Source organism: Polyodon spathula, chromosome 2 (assembly GCF_017654505.1).
Source record: "Polyodon spathula isolate WHYD16114869_AA chromosome 2, ASM1765450v1, whole genome shotgun sequence".
NCBI classification, from domain to species: domain Eukaryota; kingdom Metazoa; phylum Chordata; class Actinopteri; order Acipenseriformes; family Polyodontidae; genus Polyodon; species Polyodon spathula.
The window spans coordinates 90,003,909-90,028,984 of NC_054535.1; the positions used below are offsets into that span (position 1 = coordinate 90,003,909).

At 38.9% G+C, this 25,076-nt stretch overlaps 1 protein-coding gene and 1 long non-coding RNA gene across 4 annotated transcripts in view; one reads left to right on the top strand and one right to left on the bottom strand.

The window, feature by feature from the left end:
• LOC121303447 overlaps positions 1 to 3,751 on the bottom strand; it is a 41,544-nt gene extending 37,793 nt beyond the window's left edge. For all 3 annotated transcript variants that reach the window (XR_005947796.1, XR_005947794.1, XR_005947795.1), the window contains exon 1: positions 3,356 to 3,751. This is a non-coding gene — a long non-coding RNA (uncharacterized LOC121303447). The remainder of the gene's footprint in view (positions 1 to 3,355) is intronic.
• LOC121303441 (phospholipid phosphatase-related protein type 1) overlaps positions 1 to 25,076 on the top strand; it is a 98,938-nt gene that overhangs the window by 32,095 nt on the left and 41,767 nt on the right. The window contains exon 2 of the mRNA XM_041234152.1: positions 2,885 to 2,983. Within this exon, the coding sequence (XP_041090086.1) occupies positions 2,924 to 2,983 (60 nt within the window). The 5' untranslated portion in view covers positions 2,885 to 2,923. The remainder of the gene's footprint in view (positions 1 to 2,884; positions 2,984 to 25,076) is intronic.

Below are 25,076 nucleotides of genomic sequence, written 5' to 3' on the forward strand. Positions count from 1 at the left end.
CCCGGCCAGCCTCTTCCCCTGGTGTTCCTGGTGCGGGAAGGAGGACCATCGTTGGCGGTCCTGCCCAGATGTGCCACCGGCAAACTGGTGTGGCCGGTGTGAGGAGGACGGCCACAACTGGGCAGGATGCCCCTACAACCAGGCCCAGGAGGAGGTGCAGTGTTCACCCCGGGCATTAGGGGCCACCCCACTACCTCCAGCACCACCACCTTCATCACCGTCCCAGGAGATCTGGGACTGGTTGATGTACCCTGAGGCAGACCTCGTCCACGATCTCCCCATAGTTATCAACACACTGTGGTGTCGAGATGGGGAGAGGTGGGAACAATAGAAGGAACAACACCACCCGGCGTCCTTCCCAGAGGTTGCCCTCATGGTGGTTAATTACCTGGCGGTAGACATGGGAGATGCCCCGGTCACTCCAATAAAGAGGGGTGAGCTGTCGCTCCCAGAGCCAGAGATGGGTGAGCCGCTTTCCCGAGAGCCAGAGAGGGGTGAGGAGCTGCCGTCGCTCCCAGAGCCAGAGAGGGGTGAGGAGCTGCTGTCGCTCCCAGAGCCAGAGAGGGAGGAGGAGCTGCCGTCGCTCCCAGAGCCAGAGAGGGAGGAGGAGCTGCCGTCGCTCCCAGAGCCAGAGAGGGAGGAGGAGCTGCCGTCGCTCCCAGAGCCAGAGAGGGAGGAGGAGCTGCCGTCGCTCCGAGAGCCAGAGAGGGAGGAGGAGCTGCCGTCGTCCCGAGAGCCAGAGAGGGAGGAGGAGCTGCCGTCGCTCCCAGAGCCAGAGAGGGAGGAGGAGCTGCCGTCGTCCCGAGAGCCAGAGAGGGAGGAGGAGCTGCCGTCGTCCCGAGAGCCAGAGAGGGAGGAGGAGCTGCCGTCGTCCCCAGAGCCAGAGAGGGAGGAGGAGCTGCCGTCGTCCCGAGAGCCAGAGAGGGAGGAGGAGGAGCCGCCGCTCCCAGAGCCAGAGAGGGAGGAGGAGGAGCCGCCGCTCCCAGAGCCAGAGAGGGAGGAGGAGGAGGAGCCGCCGCTCCCAGAGCCAGAGAGGGGGAGGAGGAGGAGCCGCCACTCCCAGAGGCCGAGAGGGAGGAGGAGGAGCCGCCGCTCCCAGAGCCCGAGAGGGAGGAGGAGCCGCCGCTCCCAGAGCCCGAGAGAGGAGAGCCCGAGGAGGAGGAGGAGGAGCCGCCGCTCCCAGAGCCCGAGAGGGGGGAGGAGCCGCTGCTCTCAGAGCCCAGAGGGGAGGAGCCGCCGCTCTCAGAGCCCAGAGGGGAGGAGCTATGGCCCAAGGATGCCTGCCTTGCACCGCTCAGGGATGACGCATCCGCATCGCCTGGGGTCGCCTGCTGCTCCACATCGCCTGGGGTCGCCTGCTGCTCCGCATCGCCTGGGATCGCTGGTGTCTCCTTTTTGTTTTTTAGGCCTCCCGAGGGTCCGCTGCCGCCGTCGTCGCCTCCGCCACGAGAGGGAGCCGGGCTGCCGTCATCGCCGTGCTACCTTGGAGATTCGGGGCCCCCTCAACCAAACAAGTCTTGGGGTCTCCGACATCAACCCTGCCCACCAAAACAGCCCACCCAAGGGACATAATTGGACTCTTGGGGGGGGGGGGGGGGGGTTGGGGGGGAAGGGGGGAGTTGGCCGATTGCGGCCGGTGTATGTTGTACATGGGGGGAGGTGTGTGGCAGAGCACAGCTCTGCTCTTTGGAAATTGGCAGGGATGGGGTTAAATTCCCCTACTTGGTTCATTGTGTTCAGGTGGCTGGGGTTGATTAGATGATTAGTTTAATTAATGATCAATCAGTGCCCAGCCACCTGACATAAAAGGAGGCCTCTGCTTTTCATTTGGGAGGAGGGGGCTGAGGAAGCAGGTTGGTGTTTTGGTTTTGGTGTTTGTGATTTTTGAATGTTTTGAATCCAGTGAAGGCATTGCCCAGCCTGGAAACCTTTATTTTTGTGAGTGTATTTTTGCTTTATTTTGTTTATTTTGTGTTTAAATTGCTTTGTTTTGGCCCTTGTGCCCTTTCATTTTTGTGTTTATAATAAAATAGTTATTTTTTTTGAACTCCAGACTGTCTCTGGGCCACTATCCACTCACCAGCCTGCCACAGCATCAGTTAGGGTTGATTAAAATAACAAAAGTAGGGAAATGCAATGTTAAGGTTTTTAACCCTAACTCTGCATTCCCTCCCACCCCCTTACAAGCAATGGAAGGAGCAAGGCAACACAAGCAACCACAGACAGCCATCATCAAGACAAACAACGTACAACTCTCTGCAGAGAACACAAGAGAAATCCATCATCATGGTCCACTAGGTGTATGAGGCCTACTACTATGCCAGTATGTTGGGGGTTGTGTATATCTAGGCACCGCTTATGCAGGTCTAGTAGGAGAGAAATGCATAATAGTGGCACCGAGATCACACTGTACCTCTATGAATTCCACTGCCATGATCAATGTCTAGTGTGGCATCCACATGTTTGATGTGTGTCAGTTTGTTGGGTGGGGTGTGTTGAACTGCATGCAGGGCAACATGAGGGGAAGTGTATATGTATGGTCAATCATCACTGGTGCATAACAGAATGACTACCAATAGTGCTGTAATATGAATCTATCTCCTAGCATAACTTTCTGTTATTATAGCCATGCAGTTATACTACACATCTGGATGAAATGTGCATCACAAATGTGTTTGATTCAACTTATGTACCATGGTTCAATTCAAATGCAGTACTTCTTGATTTTTTTTTTCCATTAAGAAATGCCAGGTAATAGTAATAAAATACTATCAAAATGTGTTTATGAGGTAGTATGTTCTGGTAAAACCCTCATACCCTTTATTTTGCAGACACATCTTTTAAGACTCATTTAAAATAATTTCTACATGGTTTTCTTTTCCAGATTCCGCAAAGCAACATTGACATCACTTGAGAAAGAAGCATGGCTTCACACAACACACAGCGCAGTTATTCCATTATACCCTGCTTCATATTCGTAGAGGTAAGCAGAAGCACACTTTCTATTAAAATGGGTGATCAATGTCTATAGTAAGTCATATTTTGAGCCTAAATGTTTTACAATGTTGTGCTATGTACTTCTGTAAGGAAACTATATTATGTATGTATTTCTCTATAAAGGAGTATACACAACAAGGATTTAAGCAGAATTGAACAAGTTTCCCAATAATCAAAAGTTACATTTTACAGCATAATTCTTACACTATGTAACACAATTTTTGTTCCTGGGTAGTAAGTGTTATTTCCTAGTTGCTTATGCCTCAAAAAAAAAAAAAACATTTGTTACAGTGTTATCATTAAGCACAATGATGTGGCCGCTGGTCATTAACAGAAATTAATCAGTGATATGACTTACCAATTCCTGGAAGAAGCATCGGACTCGCCGTTGCAGAGTATTCATGATCTTGATGCTTCTCAAATGCACATCCATGTACCTGCTGTTTTTATAGTTTTTATACCCCTTAGTTGCTGGCTTATCTCTGTGTGTCAGCAACATTTTTATCAGACAGCTCCAGCTTGCACCAGGTCAGATGAGGTCAGTTTTATTGACACTTTCTCAGTCAAAAGTAATAGATGCACCCATCTACACAGCTCTCTAGTGGCCGCAACACAAGATGAATTTGCTAGGAAGTGTTTCTGGCCCTTAGGCATTTTTCTGACATTTGTCTGCCACCTAGTTTCGTTTTTAAATATGGTGGTGTTAGCATAGCAGGACCATGAACATACCTTAAAATGTATGTCCAAGAATAGAAGGTATTGGTTAGCTTTTTCATCATGCTGAATCCTATATAATACACATTTATAGCTCAAATGCCCAACATACATCATTGTTTACTTAATTTTTCTGCAATTTTATTTTTTTTCATTTAAACATATGTAATTTCCAATATGTCCTCGGGGTAGCAAATACATTTAAATACATCATTTTCATTACAAAGGCATCCATCACCAGCAAAACATATCAATTACAAATAATTAGGTTCAGCAGGTGGTACATTAGTCTTGTCTTAAACACACTAACATTGACAGGTGCCTTGAAGTCAGCAGGGAGTTTAGTCCATGATTGAGGAGTCCTGTAAGCAAAGGATTTTTCATTGTCTCATTACCCTGGGCATCCTGAAATTGTATTCCTTATACAACAGTGTTCCAGAACAAGAAGGTGAATAAACTGTATGTTCCAGTATGGACATAGGTATTAAGAAGTTTATAATACAGTCAATCCAGCCATACAGCCAGGTAAGGGCCATGGGCAAAAATGGGCAATAAGCGAGGGTGGCGTTTATAGTGAGGGTCAACAAAGACAAACAAAACAAAAAAAAAAAACACACACACACACCCTTCTATGTTTGCAATAAATTCAAACGTTTTATTTTTTTAGTTATACAATTACAGTATCTCCAGGCCATTTTAATAAAACATTAATCTTTTTTAAAACTACAGTACTAGTTCTTAACACAATAGTAGGTCTACTAGTGACATTTTATCATCTTTTCCCATCTTTATGAAAGATACATGGTTAATTTTGAGGAACAGTTTATACTTAAAAAAAAACATAAATAATAAATAAAAATAGACACTCGTTTAGTGTCAAATCACCTTAACTACAATTCCATAAAAACAAAAACGTGTACCATTTAAAAAAACAAAACAAAAAAAAAAACTTCAATGTTCGTGGCGCGACTGTAAGCCTGCTGAATATTATCCCCCATTGAACGATGCAATCTATTTATTTTACAAAGCAATTTAAGCTCAACAGCATTCTTTTTTAAGTAGTTAAAAAAACAAAAAACATTGAATATGTACAGGCAAACACTTTTTTTAAAATGAAAAGTATATATATATATATACACACACACACACACACACACACACACACACACACACACACAGTACCACCCAAAAGTTTGAGTACACCTGCTTGAAATCAGGTTTTTCATGATTATCTATGCTTTTAACTGTATAAACTTGTCTATAAACACTTAGTATTTCATTATATGATATGTGTACTTATATAAGCTGATAATCATAAGTGAATTGCATTAAAAATTTTGATTTTTAAATGAAAATGTAAATCTTGTCAATTTCAAAGAAATGGTCATCCAAAGCAAGGGGATTTCAGTCTGAAGCCCAAGTCAGTTAAAAGTCTAAAATGTGTATAACACGGTGTTAGAATGCCTGCCTAAGTATAAAGGTGTCTTTGTTAGATTTTCTCTGAGTTAACTAGCATGTTACCTAATTAACCTTTTGTCACCAGTTAACAGGTGAGGGTCCATGATTACTATAAACATAGGCAGCATAGGCACAAGTTTGTCATTCCTGAATGTAAGGGAGCAGAAAATGGCAAAATACGCTCAGTTAAGCAAAGAAAAAGGACAGTCTGTAATTACTTTAAGAAATGAAGGTCAACCTTTAAGACAAATCGCAAGAACTTTGCAAATGTCTGTAACTGCTGTAGCCAAGACCATCAAATGATTTGAAGAAACTGGCACTCATGAGGATCAAACAAGGTCAGGCAGGCCAAGGGTGACCTCAGAATCAGAGAACAGTTTCATTCGAGTCACAAGTCTGCGTAACCAGCAATTAACTGCCCCTGAAATAGAAGCTCAGCTAAATGCTACTAGAATTATAAATGTTTCAACATCAACTGTTCAGAGAAGATTGCGTGAAGCTGGCCTGACTGGAAGAATTGCTGCAGAAACCATTGTTAAGAGTGCAGAATAAGAGGAAGAGACTTGCCTGGGCCAAAAAACACAGAAACTGGACGTCTGAGGAGTGGAAGTTGGTCTTATGGAGCGATGAGTCAAAATTTGAAATATTTGAAAGACGCAGAGTATTTGTAAGGCGCAGAGAGCGTGCGCGCATGAGTTCTGCATGTGTGGTTCCTACTATCAAGCATGGAGGAGGCAGTGTCATGGTCTGTGGTTGCTTTGCTGGTGACAGAGTTGGTGATCTTTGCCAAGTACATGGCAAGCTCAACTAGCATGGCTATCATAGCATACTTCAGAGGCATGCCATTCCATCAGGATTGCGGCTAGTTGGGCAGTCCTTCATTCTTCAGCAATATAATGACCCGAAACACACCTCATATTTGTGCAAGAACTATCTGGCGAAGAAGGAAAGTGAAGGAAAACTCAATCTAATGACCTGGCCTGCCCAGTCTCCAGACCTCAATCTCATAGAACTTGTAACGGACGAACTGGACAGAAGAGTCAAACCAAAGCTATATACCTACAAGTGCCCTATATCTCTGGGAATTGCTGCAGAAGAGCTGGGAAGACATGTCGGGTGATTTCCTTTTGAAACTTGTTAACCGAATGCCTTGTGTTTGTGAGGCTGTTATTAAGGCAAAGGGTGGCTATTTTGAGGAATCCAAGATTTAGAGACAATTTTCAATTTTCTTGAACATTGCTTTGATACTCTTTATGTTTTTTTTTGTATATTGTGACACGTGTTTTCATTTTTAAGTATCTACAGGAATGTATACAACGTAAAACATTGTCAATTATGAAAAAAAAACCTAGTTTCCAGCAAGTGTACTCAAACTTTTGACTGGTACTGTGTGTGTGTGTGTGTGTGTGTGTATATATATATATATATATATATATATATATATATATATATATATATATATATATATATATATATATATATATATATATATATATAATTATGGATACACGTAATCTATTGTTACAAAACTGAATATTTAACGTCAATGTTTACAAAACTGATGCTTAAGTCAGCCTTCATTTGTGCAAAACTTGCACGTAAACAAACAAATCTCAACTTTTTTTTTTTTTTTTTTTACATTTACTGTGGTTATAAGTCACTTATTTTAGACTGTGTCAAGCCTTTTTCAGGTTAAACAAATCGACCCATTCCATCATGGTACGCCTGGATTTGTTTTTATCCATTAGAATGTCTCCAGTTTCCCATCGATTAACAATATATGGCTCAATTAGGCAAGAAAACATTTGCGATGTCTTGCTGACTTGCTTTCTTACTTTCAGATGCATACATGCAGATTTCTTTTTTCTTTTGCTCAGGTGTTAAATGTAGGGTTGACTCCCCATTTTGTACTTTCTGTTTTGCTATGGGAGCGGGAGTCTTGATGACATTGGTATGAACATTCAGTTAACAACGAATTAGGAAAGCGAGTCAAAAGGTTAACTGCATAACTTTGTTGTTTTAATTGGCCATGATTATTTTGTTGGTGCTACAGTGAGGGAAACTACAATGCTTAGATTTATGTTTGCTTAGCTAGAGAAGTTGGCAGAAGGTGGACAGGGGGTGGCGATATAACGGGTAAAAATAGCACTATTTATATATTGGTGACATTGTGCAGAGAGAATAGCTGCAGTATGCGAGGGTGGCGTTATAAAGGGGGCGGTATAACGCATGACAACTGTGTATCTGTTAGACAAGCAGTCTCCCAATTTAAAGTAGTTACAGTGGCTTACGAAAGTATTGACCCCCCTTGGCATTTTTCCTATTTTGTTGCCTTACAACCTGGAATTAAAATTGATTTTTATTTAGATTTCATGTAATGGACATACACAAAATAGTCCAAATTGGTGAAGTGAAATGAAAAAAATAACTTGTTTCAAAAAATTCTAAAAAACAAATAACGGAAAAGTGGTGCGTGCATATGTATTCACCCCCTTTGTTATTAAGCCTCTAAATAAGATCTGGTGCAACCAATTACCTTCAGAAGTCACATAATTAGTTAAATAAAGTCCACCTGTGTGCAATCTAAGTGCCACATGATCTCAGTATATATACACCTGTTCTGAAAGGCCCCAGAGTCTGCAACACCACTAAGCAAGCGGCACCATGAAGACCAAGGAGCTCTCCAAACAGGTCAGGGACAAAGTTGTGGAGAAGTACAGATCAGGGTTGGGTTATAAAAAAATATCAGAAACTTTGAACATCCCACGGAGCACCATTAAAGCTATTATTAAAAAATGGAAAGAATATGGCACCACAACAAACCTGGCAAGAGAGGGCCGCCCACCAAAACTCACGGACCAGGCAAGGAGGGCATTAATCAGAGAGGCAACAAAGAGACCAAAGATAACACTGAAGGAGCTGCAAAGCTCCACAGCGGAGATTGGAGTATCTGTCCATAGGACCACTTTAAGCCGTACACTCCACAGAGCTGGGCTTTACGGAAGAGTGGCCAGAAAAAAGCCATTGCTTAAAGAAAAAAATAAGCAAGCACGTTTGGTGTTCGCCAAAAGGCACGTGGGAGACTCCCCAAACATATGGAAGAAGGTACTCTGGTCAGATGAGACTAAAATTGAGCTGTTTGGCCATCAAGGAAAACGCTATATCTGGCGCAAACCCAACACCTCTCATCACCCCGAGAACACCATCCCCACAGTGAAGCATGGTGGTGGCAGCATCATGCTGTGGGGATGTTTTTCATCAGCAGGGACTGGGAAACTGGTCAGAATTGAAGGAGTGATGGATGGCGCTAAATACAGGGAAATTCTTGAGGGAAACCTGTTTCAGTCTTCCAGAGATTTGAGACTGGGACGGAGGTTCACCTTCCAGCAGGACAATGACCCTAAGCATACTGCTAAAGCAACACTCGAGTGGTTTAAGGGGAAACATTTAAATGTCTTGGAATGGCCTAGTCAAAGCCCAGACCTCAATCCAATTGAGAATCTGTGGTATGACTTAAAGATTGCTGTACACCAGTGGAACCCATCCAACTTGAAGGAGCTGGATCAGTTTTGCCTTGAAGAATGAACAAAAATCCCAGTGGCTAGATGTGCCAAGCTTATAGATACATACCCCAAGAGACTTGCAGCTGTAATTGCTGCAAAAGGTGGCTCTACAAAGTATTGACTTTGGGGGGGTGAATACTTATGCACGCTCAAGTTTTCTGTTTTTTTTTTGTCTTATTTCTTGTTTGCTTCACAATAAAAAATATTTTGCATCTTCAAAGTGGTAGGCATGTTGTGTAAATCAAATGATACAAACCCCCAAAAAATCCATTTTAATTCCAGGTTGTAAGGCAACAAAATAGGAAAAATGCCAAGGGGGGTCAATACTTTCGCAAGCCACTGTAAGAGTGTTGCTCCATTTCATTTCTCATTGTCTAACATGCTGACTCGCGTTACAAAACTTTTGGCCTGACATTTCCTATGTGGAGGTTCAGACAGAACTGTGCTGCAGGGACTAGTAGACTCTTGGCAGATGGATGGATGGGGATGCCTGTTCTTTATTCCTACATGGTAAGTGTTACATAAGGTTAAAATTGATTTTATACAATCAATAGGCAACCATAATAATGATACCAGTGTGGTAAAGCTAAATTATCGTTAAGTTTTCCAATTAATGACCATATACAGTACATGTACAGTATACTGTATACATCTAATGTGCATGTAAATACTGTATTTTTTCGAATTTAAATGCCCTCGGATTTAAGATGCAGCCCAAGTTTATCACCCTCAATTTGAGGAAAAAATAATACATCAAATAAGTATGCATTTACAAAGATACAACCTCAATTACGCTGTTGTATCATACAAAACTTACATAAAACAGTGTTGTTGTAGATTAACTACAGACTTTGTTTATTGTGCTGTGTACAATAGTACTTAAGATGGTGTCTCTGTCGTACACACACCCCTCACTCACTTACGGCATCACATATCCTGGCAACAACAAGCACAAAACAACACTCCACTACATCAGGCAACATGTAACCCAAAACCACAACAGCACTGATCACATTTCAAGCACAAGTCAGAATGGTATGCACAGCACCAACAGAACATAACATACGCACATGGAGATTACTTGCATCTGTTTTTCTCCCAAATATGGGGGTCTGTCCAAGCTGGTGTTGTATTTTAGAAATGCTGAAATTGTAAAAGCTTCTTTGAATTCCTCAGGAAGCTAATGACTCTTCTTTGAAACTGACTACCTGTGTTTCATGGATGATTTGAGATCGGGCAGTAACGTTTTATCAACAGTAAGTCACGATGCTACTTATGTATTCATCACTGACGTCTTTATTCATCTCTTCTCGGCAGTCAGTCACGTTGCTGTTTGTGTACTCTGGTACGCTCGTGGTGATTTTTTTTATATTGTTTTTATTTTTATTTTTTTTTAATTTTGTCGTTGCCAACTATTTTTTTATTTTCTCCCAATTTGAAATGGCCAATTATTATTTATTTATGCTCGGCTTACCGCTACCAGCCCTGTGCTTACTCGGGAGCGGCAAAGACGAACATGCAGTCAGCCGACCTCTTCTTTACACACTGCGGATTCACCATGCAGCCTCCCAGGAGCTACAGCGTAGGAGGACAACGCAGCTCCCGGGCAGCTAACAGGCAAGCCCACAGGCGCCCGGCCAGACTACAGGGGTCGCTGGTGCGCGGTGAGTCGAGGACACCCTGGCCGACCCAGTAGACAGCAGAGTGAATACACAGAATTGAGTATTATCAGCACACCAAATAGATTTGAGCATGTCAAGCTGGTGCAGACCTGAGGATGGTATGGATACATTTAGGCTGTTCCTCTTACTTTCTCGGAAGCGCTTTTATAAAAGCTTACTGTGGAATAAAAACTAAGCATACTGAAAGCCTAGTTCAAGAAAAAACTAAAGTAAATATGTCAGGACAAGTTATAAAAAAAAAACTGAGTCAAAATCCTAGGCTTTCAAGTTTCAATTCCTTAGATGGTGTTTCTCTTCTCAGCGGTTACATTAGTTTTAATTCCCCGTCTCTTTAAAATACTTTCAATGAGCAGCTTTGTCTCATGCAGTGAAAATGTGAAATGAAGGTGCCCTTCAAAGATTACCAGATTCTCAGGTATGAAGAAACAGCATGGGACTGTAACTTTCACAATTACTGTATTATCAGCTGGGCAGTTCTTTGTGTTTATACTAAAATGCATCACATTTTCTTTGGACTAACTAGTCATTTTACAAGCCATATTCTAAATCAGCAGAACCCATAACAGGTGGGTTGTGAGTGACTGGATCTCTGTTTTACATTGTAATGCCAATGTAAGAATAACCAATAACATGCTGCAACATCCCCAGCAATTAATCATAGTGAATAATTATATTTGGTAGCACACTAGACTCCTACATTATGTTACCATGGTACTGCAGTTAACCACTGTGGTGCCATTCTGCAAATACTGTAGCTACCTGTGTGTTACTATTGCTCCCAGTATAGAAATGCATTGTTATTATAGTGTGATTGCATTGCCATTCAAAATAATTTAGGAAGGGTTCTGTATTTCACGTGCTAATGAGCGTAGTGGTGTGCTGAGGGATTCATTAAATGATCGATTGCAAATCTGAATATTGACATTGATTACTTGAGTAATCTGTTCGTTCAGATTTGGTAATCTATGTAATTAGTTTTTAATTTAAAAATGCATTTTGTAATCTTGAGTAAATCTGAGTTTGTTTGCCTACTTGGATTGATAGTCTTACACTGTTCTTGTGATCAAAAAAATGCTCAAAATAATTTTCTTACACCATTTGGAGAATAATATCTACAGCATAATATAAGATCTAAATGTGTTTTGTTGGTAGAAATTCAAATGACAAACAGATTGCTGTGGTCATCTCATCTAAGTAATCAATTATACACAGTTCTGTCCTTTTGATAATCGATAAATGTATCCCTGTCACTGGCAGCATGGCTAACTCCTAACATTCATAATATAGCCATCTACTCTTAAGCAGTATGTGTGGTGCTGTACTATACAGAATAAAAAAACCAAACAAACAAAAAAGACAGTACGTTAATCAAAAGTGGTATGTTTGGAATGATGGAGTGTGCGCAACCCAGTTTTTAATATGTAAAGCTAAATATTTACTCAACAAACTTCATTTTTAACACGATAAATCAGTTTCGTTTAACAAGCTCTTTGTTCTAGGGACTGTAGCAAGGCAGTGGTGCTGTGATACTCCTACAGATTCTGCACTGCACCTACAAATCTTTTCCTGGATTCTGTTTTACTTTTTGTTCTTCAACAGAATTCACATGCAACCGGCATGTTTGAATGCATGAATGAGAATGTCAATGTGTGGAGTATTCGAATAGCAAAAAAATACTTCTTAAAAAAATTAAAGTAATTATCCCAGCATTAAATGTGTGTAACCCCCAACAACCTAGAGGAGTTGCATCACGTTTTAGTTAAACAGAGCAATAAACTGCAACTATGTGACAATGATTTCCCTGTTCTGAGAAAGTAAAGACATTTAAATTTAAATGTGACAGGTAGAATTGAGCCAAGTTCGGATATATAAAATAAAACTGAAATTAAAGACAGTAGTCTAAAGAATTGTGGTCAAAAAAAGTACAAAAACCGCCAAAGCTAGCATTAAGGATCCAGCGATATAAAGATGTGATATCTACGAAAGGGCCCAAATAGATATAACATCTTTATATGGCTGTATCCTTTCTGTCATTCTGGTACATATGAAATGTTCTGAACAAATTGTTAATACTCTCAGTTACTTAACTAGACCCTTAATTGAGCTGATAATTCGCTTAATTAGACTTTTTTACTTGTTTTCAGCTCTTGAACAGTTGCATATTTCAAGTTAGTAACTTGAACTGCAACTGTTAGAGCTGAAAACAAGTACAAATGTCTAATTTAAGCAAATGATCAGTTTAATTATTAGTTCAGTTAAGGGTATAGGGAATAGGGTATAGTTAAGTAATTGAGAGCTTGTTGGAATGAAAACCAGCAGACATAAGGGGGTCCCGAAGACCGAGTTTGAGAAGCCTTGCTCTACAGTATGTAGCTCAAGGTGAACAAAAATTGAGTTAAAGGCATGACAGAAATGCACAGTGCATACTAACAGTACCAAATATGGTGTTAATTGACTTTCAATAATTGTTCCTTTTTAAATAGGAAACTATTGTGTGAATGGAGCTCACATACATTAACACATTATGAAACTCTCAATAACTTGTGATAAAGAAATACTGTTCTTAGCAGGTGTCATTATAATTGGAGAAGGGGTTTTCTTCACATACAGACAGACACTATGACTCCCATATTCTGATATTAATAATAACCTGTGCTAAAGATTGTCTTTAGCAAGTTTCAAAATTCCAGTTGATCACGTAGTTCTCTAGATAAACAGTATAATCATAGTCTAAAACATTTAAGGCAAGTTGATAATGTAAAACCTTTGCCAGTTTAGAACTTTAAACTTCAATGGATTTTTATCATTAACCACAATGAAAACATTATCTTATACTTCATTATTTTTTGGTTTTAATTTAAAAAGTGGACATATGACTAGCTTTGAGATTACTGTACGTATCCATGCTGTGTTAATCCTCTTGCAATGTATAATCTTATTAGTATTATCAGTATGCATTTACATAAAATAATATTTGCACAAATTACACATCCATGCTCTAAATCTTTTAAAGGGGATAGGATATATATATATTTTTTTTGGTTTTGTTTGTAAATGATTAGATATATGGGAAAGCGATGTAGGTTTGTTTTGATTGTTTTTGATCAGTGTATGTCAAATGAGCTGTTTAAATTTCACAGTCTATCAAACTGTCATCCGCCATTGCTGGAAATTACTCCTGTGATGTCACTGGTTGGAGAAGGCAGCGGGTGAAGTATTTAAAGTGTGTGAAGTGCAAATTGTTTGGAAAATGTCACATTTTAACATGCAATTCAGAGCTTTGTAATTGTGACTTAATCGTAATGTATAACAAAGTAAAGTAATGTTACATGAGTTTCCATATGTCCATCGTTGTAGTTGTAAAGTAAATGCACTTGGCAGCAGTGGCCTGGGACCGGTTGTACTATGGGATAAAAAGAATAAATAAAAAGATTGGATCTCGGCTCATTTTTAGCCAGATCATGAAAATGTGTTTGTGTACAAAACGGATTTTTTGATCAGATCTTTGACCAGCACTTGCAGTAACAGGAGAATGAATATGCACACAAGTACGGTGCTTTAGGCTTCCACATCCGAGTGACAATATAAAGATCCAAAGGTGGACAAGAGGTGGCTTTAGCGGTGCCGGTTTGTGAGAAAGAAACTATACCCACAGGAAAAATGATAAAACTTTAATAGTAATAATAATAATAATAATAATAATAATAATAATAATAATAATAATAATAATGTCTGTAAAAAGCAGTAGTGCAGTGTCCAGCACCTCTCCATCCAGGCACACAATTTTTAAACTGGCATTTTGCGCGAAGGAGTAACGCTCACCTTGACCTGTAGCCTGACAGAGTTTTTCAGGAATTCTTTGCTGTATGCGAGGAATTTCAAAACAAGCAGCACATTCCTCACTAGTCGGCATTACTGTGCAGTTACTAGGGCTGCTATGACAAAATCGAAAATCGATTTTTCGATCAATTCCATTCCTCACTATTTACCTTAGTGAAAAAATTCTATTGGAAATCCCATAGAAAAAATTCATTAGGAAATCCAATAGAAAAATCCTGTAGGGTTCTGGAACCTTTCCAGTAGGATTTTCTACTAGATTCTAAAGGGATTCCTATGGGATTTTGTACTGGATTCCGATAGGATTACTACAGGATTTTCTACTGGATTCCAATAGGATTTTTTGCTGGATTCTAATTGGATTCCTTATTGGATTTTTCTATTGGATTTCCTACTAGGTTTTTTCTATGGGATTCCAACAGGATTATTTTTAATTGGATTTCTATCAAGATTCCTATTAGATTTTCTGTAAATAATAATAATAATAATAATAATAATAATAATAATAATAATAATAATATAATTCCTTAGGTTCTCTATAATTCAAACAGTATTACACATCATCAGAGCAAAAACATACACTGCAACAGTTGACTTTCACACATAAGAAAATCCTACAAAAAAGTGTATTATTAATAGTATTTATTAATTTAATCTTCAGAACTCAGTTTCCTTTTTGATATTTTTTCTACATCACTACATTTCTGAGAGATAGCTTGTTTGATTTTTTTTTTTTTTTTCATTCCTGTTTTTGCATTTATGAAATCTGCAAAAAATAAAAAATAATAATAAGCACAGGGCAACGTGGAAGTTCCTGGGCAGTCATCTTTGTTTTCATTCAGTTTTGGAAATATTTCTTTAATTTAGTACTAACATATTCATTTTGTCTGATTTGTATCAATTATGTCTTTTATGTTTTTTTATTTATTTATTTTGTATAACATATTCACATTGAAGCACTATTTTAGAACCCATCTTTTTTTTTGTTTTCAGTTTTTAATCTTAATGTCCTCATCTTTTTTGGTGCACATTGAGTAGCAGATCTCTAACATGAGAAAAAAAAAAAAAAAAAAAAGTTTAAAACCCTCTTTCAGTGCTTTGCTTTTGCATGCAAACTCTTTAAAGTTTATACAAACATTTATTTTCTTTACAAATACTGAAAAATGGCTCCTGCAAACTCTCTGAGGGTACACATTTTCTCTCATTTTTGTAAAATATTGATGATGAGCTGGACCATTTTACAAAAGTGGTTACCGTGTCATATTAGTGCTCTACTCAGAAGTTAATGAAGCACCACAATAACACTGACACATGCTTGAATTAGAAGATAAGTGGTTATTTTGAAATCAACCAATAAATATACACTTACAAAAAAAAAAAAAAAAAAAAAAAACAAGATCACTAAACAGTTATCTGTAACTCATCCTACCTGTGTATTCATTTTGTCCTCCTTATATTTTTGTACAGTCTTCTTTGCATTCTTGCTTTTTGTATTCACAGCATTTCTTGTTTCTTCAAGCTTTGCAATCTTGCATTGAAACCCCTAAAAAAAATCGGCTGCTATTAGTATAAGTTGCTAAACATTGACCTTAAAAAAGCAATAAATCAAAACATGTAGCAACCTCATCCTCAGTCTCACTGTCACTGTGTGTAAATTGTTTGGCATGTTTATCACGAAATCCACTGCCAAGACAAGTTTCATCAGTTCTGGGTTCAGGGATTTTCAGTGAATTCTCTATTCAATTCTAGTAATAAAGAGGTAACAACAAATTAAATTCTCCCAAATCTTAATAACATAAAATATTTAAATAGATAAAATATACTTTTAAAGCACTGGAAGAATGGTTTACAGAATTATACAGTAGCCACCAGAATTAATGTAATTGGTTTTAGCAAAATAAATGCAAGTGTACATTCAGTTGCATAAATAAATGAAAACATGAAAATTATAATACTGCCGGTATTGGACATTGCAAAAACATATCTGTCCAAAATAATTGCATGTTTTTCATAGTTTTAGATGTTCAAATTTATTCACCTGTAAATTAAAATGCAACTATTTTGGACAGACATGTTTTTGCAATATCTAGTACTGATAGTTTTACAAATATTCATGTTTTTCTTTTTTTTTTTTTTTTTTTTTTTTTTTTTGCTAAAACCCACTTTCAGTTACATTGTATCAAGGGTATGAATAATTCTGGAGGCTACTGTATTTAGAAAGATAGGTCTACTTACTAACCTTGACAATTTTTGCTGGACCACTTTCTGTTCCATAGGCTACATCGCAGATGTTACCCACGATGCAGTTGCCATTTACAATTTTTAAAATGGGCAAAACATCCCACGTTGGGGGGGTCTTCAATCCATTGAATTAACATATACTGTGCCATTCAATTATTATTTTTTTTAAACCAATACATTGCCTTTAGTAAAACTGAAAAAAGATGAGAAAAATCCAACCAGCAAGAGATGTTGGAATGCATATAGGCACACTTACTATTGAAACAAAATACAATTTTAAAGATACTTTAAAAGAACAGATTAAAACTAAAGTGCAAGAATGAAGACAGATCAAATCAGGAAGAAGAAACGGAAATGAGCGATTTCCATGTAATTTATGTATATTATTAAATATAATCAAATCAAATGTCTCATTTAAATGAGTTTTTTTTTTTTTCACAAGGCACAGATAAATAATGACTGTCTATTTTCTAATGTGTTGTGCGGGTAAAAGCAAAAGTTAGTCAAAGGTCTGGACCAAATCAAGATTGGACACACCGGCTAATCGCAAATTAAAAACCTGGTGCTGGTGGCCATTTTTATTTGTCAGAAGGTTATTCCTTCTACCATAGAGGGAACCCGCCATTAATACTGGGTTTGTAATTTGCAATTAATGGGTGGGTTGAAGTTTTGATTCGGTCCAGTCCTAAGTCAGTATTAGCTCATTCATCTTCTTTAAATGTGTTTACCATCCCCAAATATATACATTGTTAATTGGAATCGCAGGATGCACTTCAGTCGATACAGCGTTGCTATTCAGAGCAGATTACCATAACTGAGTTACCACAGTGACGCCTGGCTGCGGCACGCGCAGACAATAAAAATGTAACGTCTTTTTTTAAAGGGATTCAAAACATTAAGAGATATCGGTAGCTATTTATATATGTGTATGTATTTAGCCGTATTTGTACCGTCCGTATGTGTATATATTTAGCTTATACATTTGTAATGTTGGATAAATGTATACCTGAGATGTATTAAACTGTTTAAATGTGGTAAGAACATGAGAAAATAAGAACAGCTTCGAGTCGGACAATAATTTATAGAAATAAATTGTTTTTTAATTATAAATTAAGATTAATTTCTATAATTCATTTATATAAAAAAAAAGTACGAAAAAATTATATAAACCTCACCGTACTAATCAGTTCATCGACAGTCTGCAACAGTCAATTTTACTATCTGCACAGCAATCGTTACTGAGAGACGTCACTCCCATTTAAGGGTTCTACGGAGCGTGGCCTGGGGTCTATTGTTTAACCTCAAACTTGCTTTAAAACATTCCCTGTCACTTTACGCTCTAGCTCCTCATCTTCAATGGCAATGACTTAAAAATAGAAAAAAAATAAACACATTGGAATTACAGATCCCTGTGCTTTACTGCACTGCAGTGACAGTGCCTCTGCCCCAGTAGGATTTTTTGACTAGGGTACATCGATATAATACTGGATAATCGATTCAATAATTACATTTTTAAATGCACATAGTTAATAACATCATTTAAGTTTATCAACAAAACTGCACCAAACACCCTGCTTTGCTATTTACAGTCTTTCTTCCAGGCAAGCAGTGGGCGTGCTGTTGTTTTCCTGCTTGTGTTAACTAGCATCTGATTTGCTGGTCCCATCCTACCAGCGAATCAGTTTTGAAAGTGTTTGTAAGTACGCTGTCAAAAAATAAATACAATAATAAAATAAGCTCTACATTTTATTCAGGCATGCATTCCTGGCAAACAGCATATAAATAAATTGTGAACATTAAAGAAAACTGACTGATATGGTTTGTGCTTCTTTGGAGTTTCAAAATGAACTGTTATATAATTAACATTTCGCAATATCCAATAACGCTAAAAAAATAAATAAATAAATAAATAAACAATCAGATATTTTGGAGTAAAGATCAGATTGACCTATATAAAGTCTGCATGTTGTGGTAAGGGTAAGTATGTATGTATGTATGTATGTATGTATGTATTATTATTATTATTATTATTATTATTATTATTATTATTATTATTATGATGATGTTTTAGCCAGGGATTTCTGCATTGTCTGTTTCACATATTTAGTGTGTTAAGCATGCTTTAGGCTTGTTGCGAATGTTTTTTTTTTTTCTCTCCTGGCGCTACTAAGTCGTAATTACCCCCTGTGTTTAATTGTTGTGCACAAGTTTTTACTCAACTGCAATGATATTAAAATAATAATGTCGCGTGGAAATGAATGGAGTGAAAATGCAAGTGGGCGTTACAATAATTGATATTTACTCAAATGATTATATTTTGTGTGCCCAATTAATGGATTGCTATTTTGAAGCTTAACTGCAGTAGCACCTAGCAGTTACAGCAGCTGCACCAGAAACTGTGTGCTGTTCTGTCAGAATCCCGATCTCTCACTGTCTGGATCGGATTCCCAGGAATCTCCTTTCTTTCAGTTTCAGTGTGCTCTGTGATTGGCTAAAATTCATAAGGCAATGGCAAGTTTTTTATCATTAGATTGTAGCTCTTGAAATTCTGATAAAGAGCTGTCACTTTCAGTGCTCTTGTGAGATTTGCCATCTTTATTTACAAACCCGCCGGTCAAGCGCTCCACCAGTGACGTCACGGGTGAACCCTGTCAACATGGCAGAACACATCACAATTAGTACCGGTTGTCGTAGTTTTAAGTCGTTTATTGTGTTATATGATAAATACAAGGATGTTTGAGTGGGAAATGTTATCTTTAGCACTTGACGAATCATTTTAACACATAAAGTCCCGCCATTTCCTTCCCCTTTAAATTTAAGAAACGAAACAGTCCCAATTCAGTTAATAAAGCAAGTCCCTGCATCGATTCAGGTGTAGTACACACGTTTGGAGTGCTTAACACATTTTATGAATACATATTAATATGCAATTAAAACAGGAACAAACCCTCATATTCAATTACAATACATTCATGATGTTGTTTGTAAAATATGGTTGTAATTTATTGTGTAACTGAAAACAATAAACAAAATATTATAAAAAAAAGAAAGCACTATTGAGGTGTTAGTTAGATAATGCAGTAGTTAACTGCTTCCCTAGAAAGCGCTGCAGATTGCCCTGTGTGTGTGTGTTAGTTATGAAAGGGACATGTGTTTATAGGTTTAATTTGTTGTGGCTGCACATAGATACACTACCTTATGGCAGTAGCTGTTTTCACTTCAGATTCTGACTGTGTTTTCAGGCACAAAAACTGCCACGTCTTTTACATTGCAGATTCATTTCATACAAGTTTGGCTGCCACTACTTTGTCAATGGAATTGGTCCCTGATTGACTATGATTCACTTCAGGTGCAACTGTGTCTAAGGTTTAAGATAAAATACTTGAAACGTGTACCCTTAGTATCTTTAGAGAAGTTTATGCATTCAGTAATATGGAAATTATGGGCTAAAATTATAACATGAGTTATTTAAAATTTAATAATAATATAATTATAATAAATAATAATAATATAATTAATAATAATAAAATATTATTTTTGCAAAATAACTTTTTTGTTTTGATTTATAGAAAAAAAGTTTTATGTTAATGAAAATATTTTGGGTTGTTGTTAACAACAGTATTATGCTGCGCTAAAGGTGCAGAGGAATAAGTATAGTAAAATTATTCCTAAAAAGCAACAGTTAATAAACTATGAACTACTTACAGTAACCCCTGCAGAAAGTGGTATTTTGCTGCCATCTGCTGGAACATGGTAATATTTTATGATGTTGTTAAAGAAGTAATATTTGCATTGCTGTACAACAAATGTACTTTTTAAAACTCCAAGAGTACAACTTTGCAAGGTTATAAAAGGTATGTCTTGCAAATGATACAGCAGCAAACAATAATGAAAATAAAGAAAAATGGTGTGAGCAAAAATGGTAAAAAGAGGTACTTACAGAATAAGAGAAAAGCAATAGGCAAGTGTATGTGTGTCAGCAGATATGTAAGTGTGAGAATGACCAGAGCTCTGTTTCCCTATTAAAGTGGTTTGCTGCAGTACCAGTAGACTAATCACTAGAGATAGATTATCTGATTAAGGAAATTGGTAATTATCCAGGTAATTATTGGAACAGGTGTGTGTGTGTGTGTGTGTGTGTGTGTGTGTGTGTGTGTGTGTGTGTGTGTGTGTGTGGGGGGGGGGGGGGGGGTTCAGAAGGAGGCAAAAGGATTGTCTGCAACCTGTGTGACAAGACCTAATAATAATAATCTTTATATAGCGCCTTTCATAGTGGACCACCATCACAAAGCACTTTACAAGATATGAGACTAGGGTGTGTGAACTATGCATCAGCTGCAGAGTCACTTACAAGAACATCTCACCTGAAAGACAGAGCACAAGGAGGTTAAGTGACTTGTGCAGGGTCACACAGTGAGTAGGTGAGCTGGAATTTGAATCGAGGACCTCCTGGTTACAAAACCATTTGTTTAACCACTGGACCACACAGCCACCTAAAAGAAAGGTATTTTGAGATTGGTGTTGTGTCTTGTTGAACTGGATTATAGTTAAGGATTATAGTTTAGGGTTTCTTTAAAAATTGAATTAGGTTTTTGTTTTGTTTGTGTTCTTAAAGGGCCAGTGGCCCGACTGTCTTTCAGTTAATAAAAGTGCGCAAAACTGCTCAAACTACAGTTCTGTCTCTGGGTGAATGCTATTCCTGCCGTTGTCTGCCGTGACAACCAGTCACACTGCTACACATGGTGGCAGAGTGGGATTGCGCCCTCTATTGACCCAGCGACAAAAAAAAAAAGAACACAAAATGGAAGATGTCCTTAAAGCGCTGATACAGGCAACTGCCACTAAGCAAGAGACAAACAGAGTGCAAATGGAACAAGCCAGTGCCCAAACAATTGACAGCCCATCAACAAATAAACTAGATGATGATTTCTGAAATTACACAGGGGCAAGCAGTACTACAGGAGCTGGGAGAACACATCTCAGCAATCACAGCACCACCGACAGGTGAGGGTGCTAAAGTTGTAAGACCAACTTACAGAAGATGACTGCAGAGGATGACATGGATGCTTACTTGTTGGCATTCGAGAGGACAGATGCATGGGAGTGCTGGGCCCGATCCCACAAGGTGCATCATGACTTGGCACCGGAAGCGGCCGAGGATTACCACAAGCTCAAAGCAGAGATCCTGGCCTGGGCAGGAGTAACCACAGCGGTCCGGCCCCAAACATTGCCTGGAGTTACAAGGATGGTCGAGCCGCCAGGTCGCAGACATTCGACCTCATACATCTCGTGAGGAGGAGGCTACAGCCAGAGGAAAACAACGGCAACAGGATCCCGCTGATGGACTGGTATCTCTGAGCCCTGCCGTCCTCCCTCTGAAAATGGGTGGGCCACGGTGAACCTGCCATGGCCACCGAGGAACTTGCCCACACAGCTGATTGGGATTTCCAGAGGAGCACCTGGCGAACCCAGAGCTGGAAGGACCAGTACTCCAACAGCCCTAGTAAGACCAAACTTGGGAAAAGGGGTCCGCAAGAGCAGTCTTGGACCGCGAAGAGACTAGGGGAGAGAGGGGTACACTCCAAAAAGTGGTTTGTTAAGAGCCCAGACTCTTATAAAAATTCTAAGTGTTTTCTTTGCTAAGAATTTGGACATTGCTGTTCAGCGTCCCAGTGAACAAGAACCGATGCAGTGTAACCTGGGGGGGGGGTAATAGATTACCAGTGTGAAGTGGTTAGCCTGGTAAATGGGACTGCAGGTGGTAATTCATTTATGGTACCGATTATAATAAATGGGAAGAAGGCACACACTCTAACTGATTCGGGAAGTGCAATAACATTGGTTTCCGGCAACCTTATGAAAACCAGTCAATTGGTACAAGATCACAAAACCGATATTATGTGTGTGCATGGTGACATTAATTACTGTCCAACCTGTGTAGTAAAAGTTGAAATCCATGGGAAAGCTTGTGATATGAGTTGTAGTCATTTCCGTTACCACATGCCATAACACTGGGACTCGTATTTATCCAGAGGTTTACTCTCGTGCTAACGCAAAAAGGGGAATTGACTAACTCTACCAAAACAACATTTCAGGGTGAAATGACCCCTCCAGAGAGCTTAAACCCACTATAATAAAATAAATTACGTGTACAGATTATTATTATTTTTTTTCAATCAGCAAATGCACAGATAAATGCACTGACATCAAAATTAACATCAGTTACTCAAGCACTTTACAATAGCTTGTGAAACGGTGTTGTAATTAACAGCCTGTAGGTAAAATGTATCTGCATGGACAGCTTTCAGTTCTAGTACGTCAGGTGCATGTTCACCATTTAGGTCTTGCAAAGCAAATAAAATGTGTAACCCATACTGATCTTGTGCATCAGTTGACCCATCAGTTTTACCAATTCCATAATACCCTGCTTGTGATACCTGGCAAGATATTCAAGACATGCACAAAATTATTTAACAGAATGGTGAAGCAACTCACCAGAACGGAATACACCAAATTGCTCGGCGACTTGTGTCTGATTCAGGCTTTTTTCAGGAGCTTGAACAATTTACAACCTTTTGTAGCAAGAGAAACAGTGGCACATTTCACCGTGTGTTTACATGCCATTTTGTAACAATGAGGTCCTCTCGTGGAAATCAGAATTCAAAATGAGACAATGATATGAAGATGGTTCTGGATGACAAGTCACATATGAAAAGATTAAATAAACCATTTTAATTTAAGTTTGATGATGATGAGTTATCAGGTTACTTCTTTATGCTGTCTCTAATCCTGAAACCAGTAGCTATGAGAGCAGGCCTGCAGCTGCAAACTAAAGATTGCAGGAATCAAGATTTACCTGCCCACCTCTATAGTAGTATCCTGCAATTCAAATACTGCTTCATTGGCAGTGGAAGAAGCAACACCCAAAATAGCTATTTATTGTAATGAATAGTGACAATATACAAATCCCACTAGGTATCTAATGAAGCCAGTTATGTATGGTCTGGTCTCAGTATTTAATTTATACAGTTACCGTTTCAGTAGTCATTCTCAAACTGGCTCATAATACACACAAATGTAATTCAGGTCAACCCAGAACATCGTAAACAACACAGCAAAGCCCGATACATCTGGCTGTATTGTTATAATTTATATAAACATAATGAGCTGCAATCATGATAGTGAGGGTCGCAATGAGCACTACCTGTGCATCGGGGTATTTAGCGGATGCACTTACAGCCCAGAGGTAAGGTGAGTCAGGAGGACAGAATGCAGTAGGTGCTGTATAAGATTTGTGGAGCACGAAAATCAAACCAAAAAAAGTGAGTGAAAGTGAATTATTTGGAAAAGCCTCAGCCAACATCAGTTATGCGACCAAAGAGGCCATATGATCCTCAATAGTGGAGAAAGTCAATGCTGTCGGTGTTGCCAGGAGGACAGTCAACCAGGTGAAATTCAGCTATTAGGTCTAGAATGACCTGGAGAGTGAGACAATTAAACCTTACCACTGTATCCCAAACAAAGTGACCCTATGTTTGAATATGCAGGGTCCAAGCTTAACACGGTTTGCGAGTGCAAAACGCAGACTTTGGCTGCAATATGGGTGTTTTGCAGCCGCAAATCACTTTGCACATATCCTTACATCAGCCTGACTGACCCTTTAAAGGAAACACCATGCCAGTAAAACTAAGCAATATCGCATTATCTATTTTAAAGGTGTACTAGTAATGGGTTCTTGTGACAAAGTGGTTAACAGTGTGCAGGTGCATGAGCACAGCAGTGATAAATAAACAGGTAATCCAGGTGCAATGGCATTTTATTTGTATATTCCAATGGTCTGATGACAAAAGACAGTGAGTAATAATTATAACAGTGGCGTGTATTGCTCCATTTTTTAATCCACTGGTTGGTCCCGGAATAATAGTCCCGATCTTTAACACCCACAGTTAACACAAACACAATCACAAGTCTACAGTGAGTGCTATAGTGCTTGTGGTGCAAATACAATTAATCGTGAACAATAGTGCAGTGTTGTCAGGTTCCGGAGAAAAAAACGACTGGAGACCTGTGCTTTACATCTTTTTGATGATGTCGGACCTGGTCCAACATAGGACTGCAAAGGGTTAACTATACAAAGGAACATATTCCTTCGGTACGTCACCCTTTGGTACATGACCCCTTGGTTAATGAGCACAATGGCTCCTCCAATGTCTGCCACATCGTTTCCTTTCTGGGTTGATGATTTAGTGTACCTTAGCCCCGTCCCCTTTCTAGATGACCGACTTCCGTCTAACCCTGGGAATGAATAGTCTGGAATTGAGTTGTCCAGTCCAGGACACTATGTTCCCTTTACACAGCGCTCTCACAGGTCAGGAGGGATATTTATTACCAAGAATCATTCTGTCTTTGTCACAGTAATACATTTATTCATTGTTCCAAACAAATATGCAGAGATAACATATATTAACCATTTGTGTACAAGGGCTCATCGCCACTTTCATTCCAAGTATACATAATTGATGAAAGGCCTGTATTTGTGTCTGCGGTCATGATGGGCAATAAGCAGGTACTGTGTGGCAGCTGG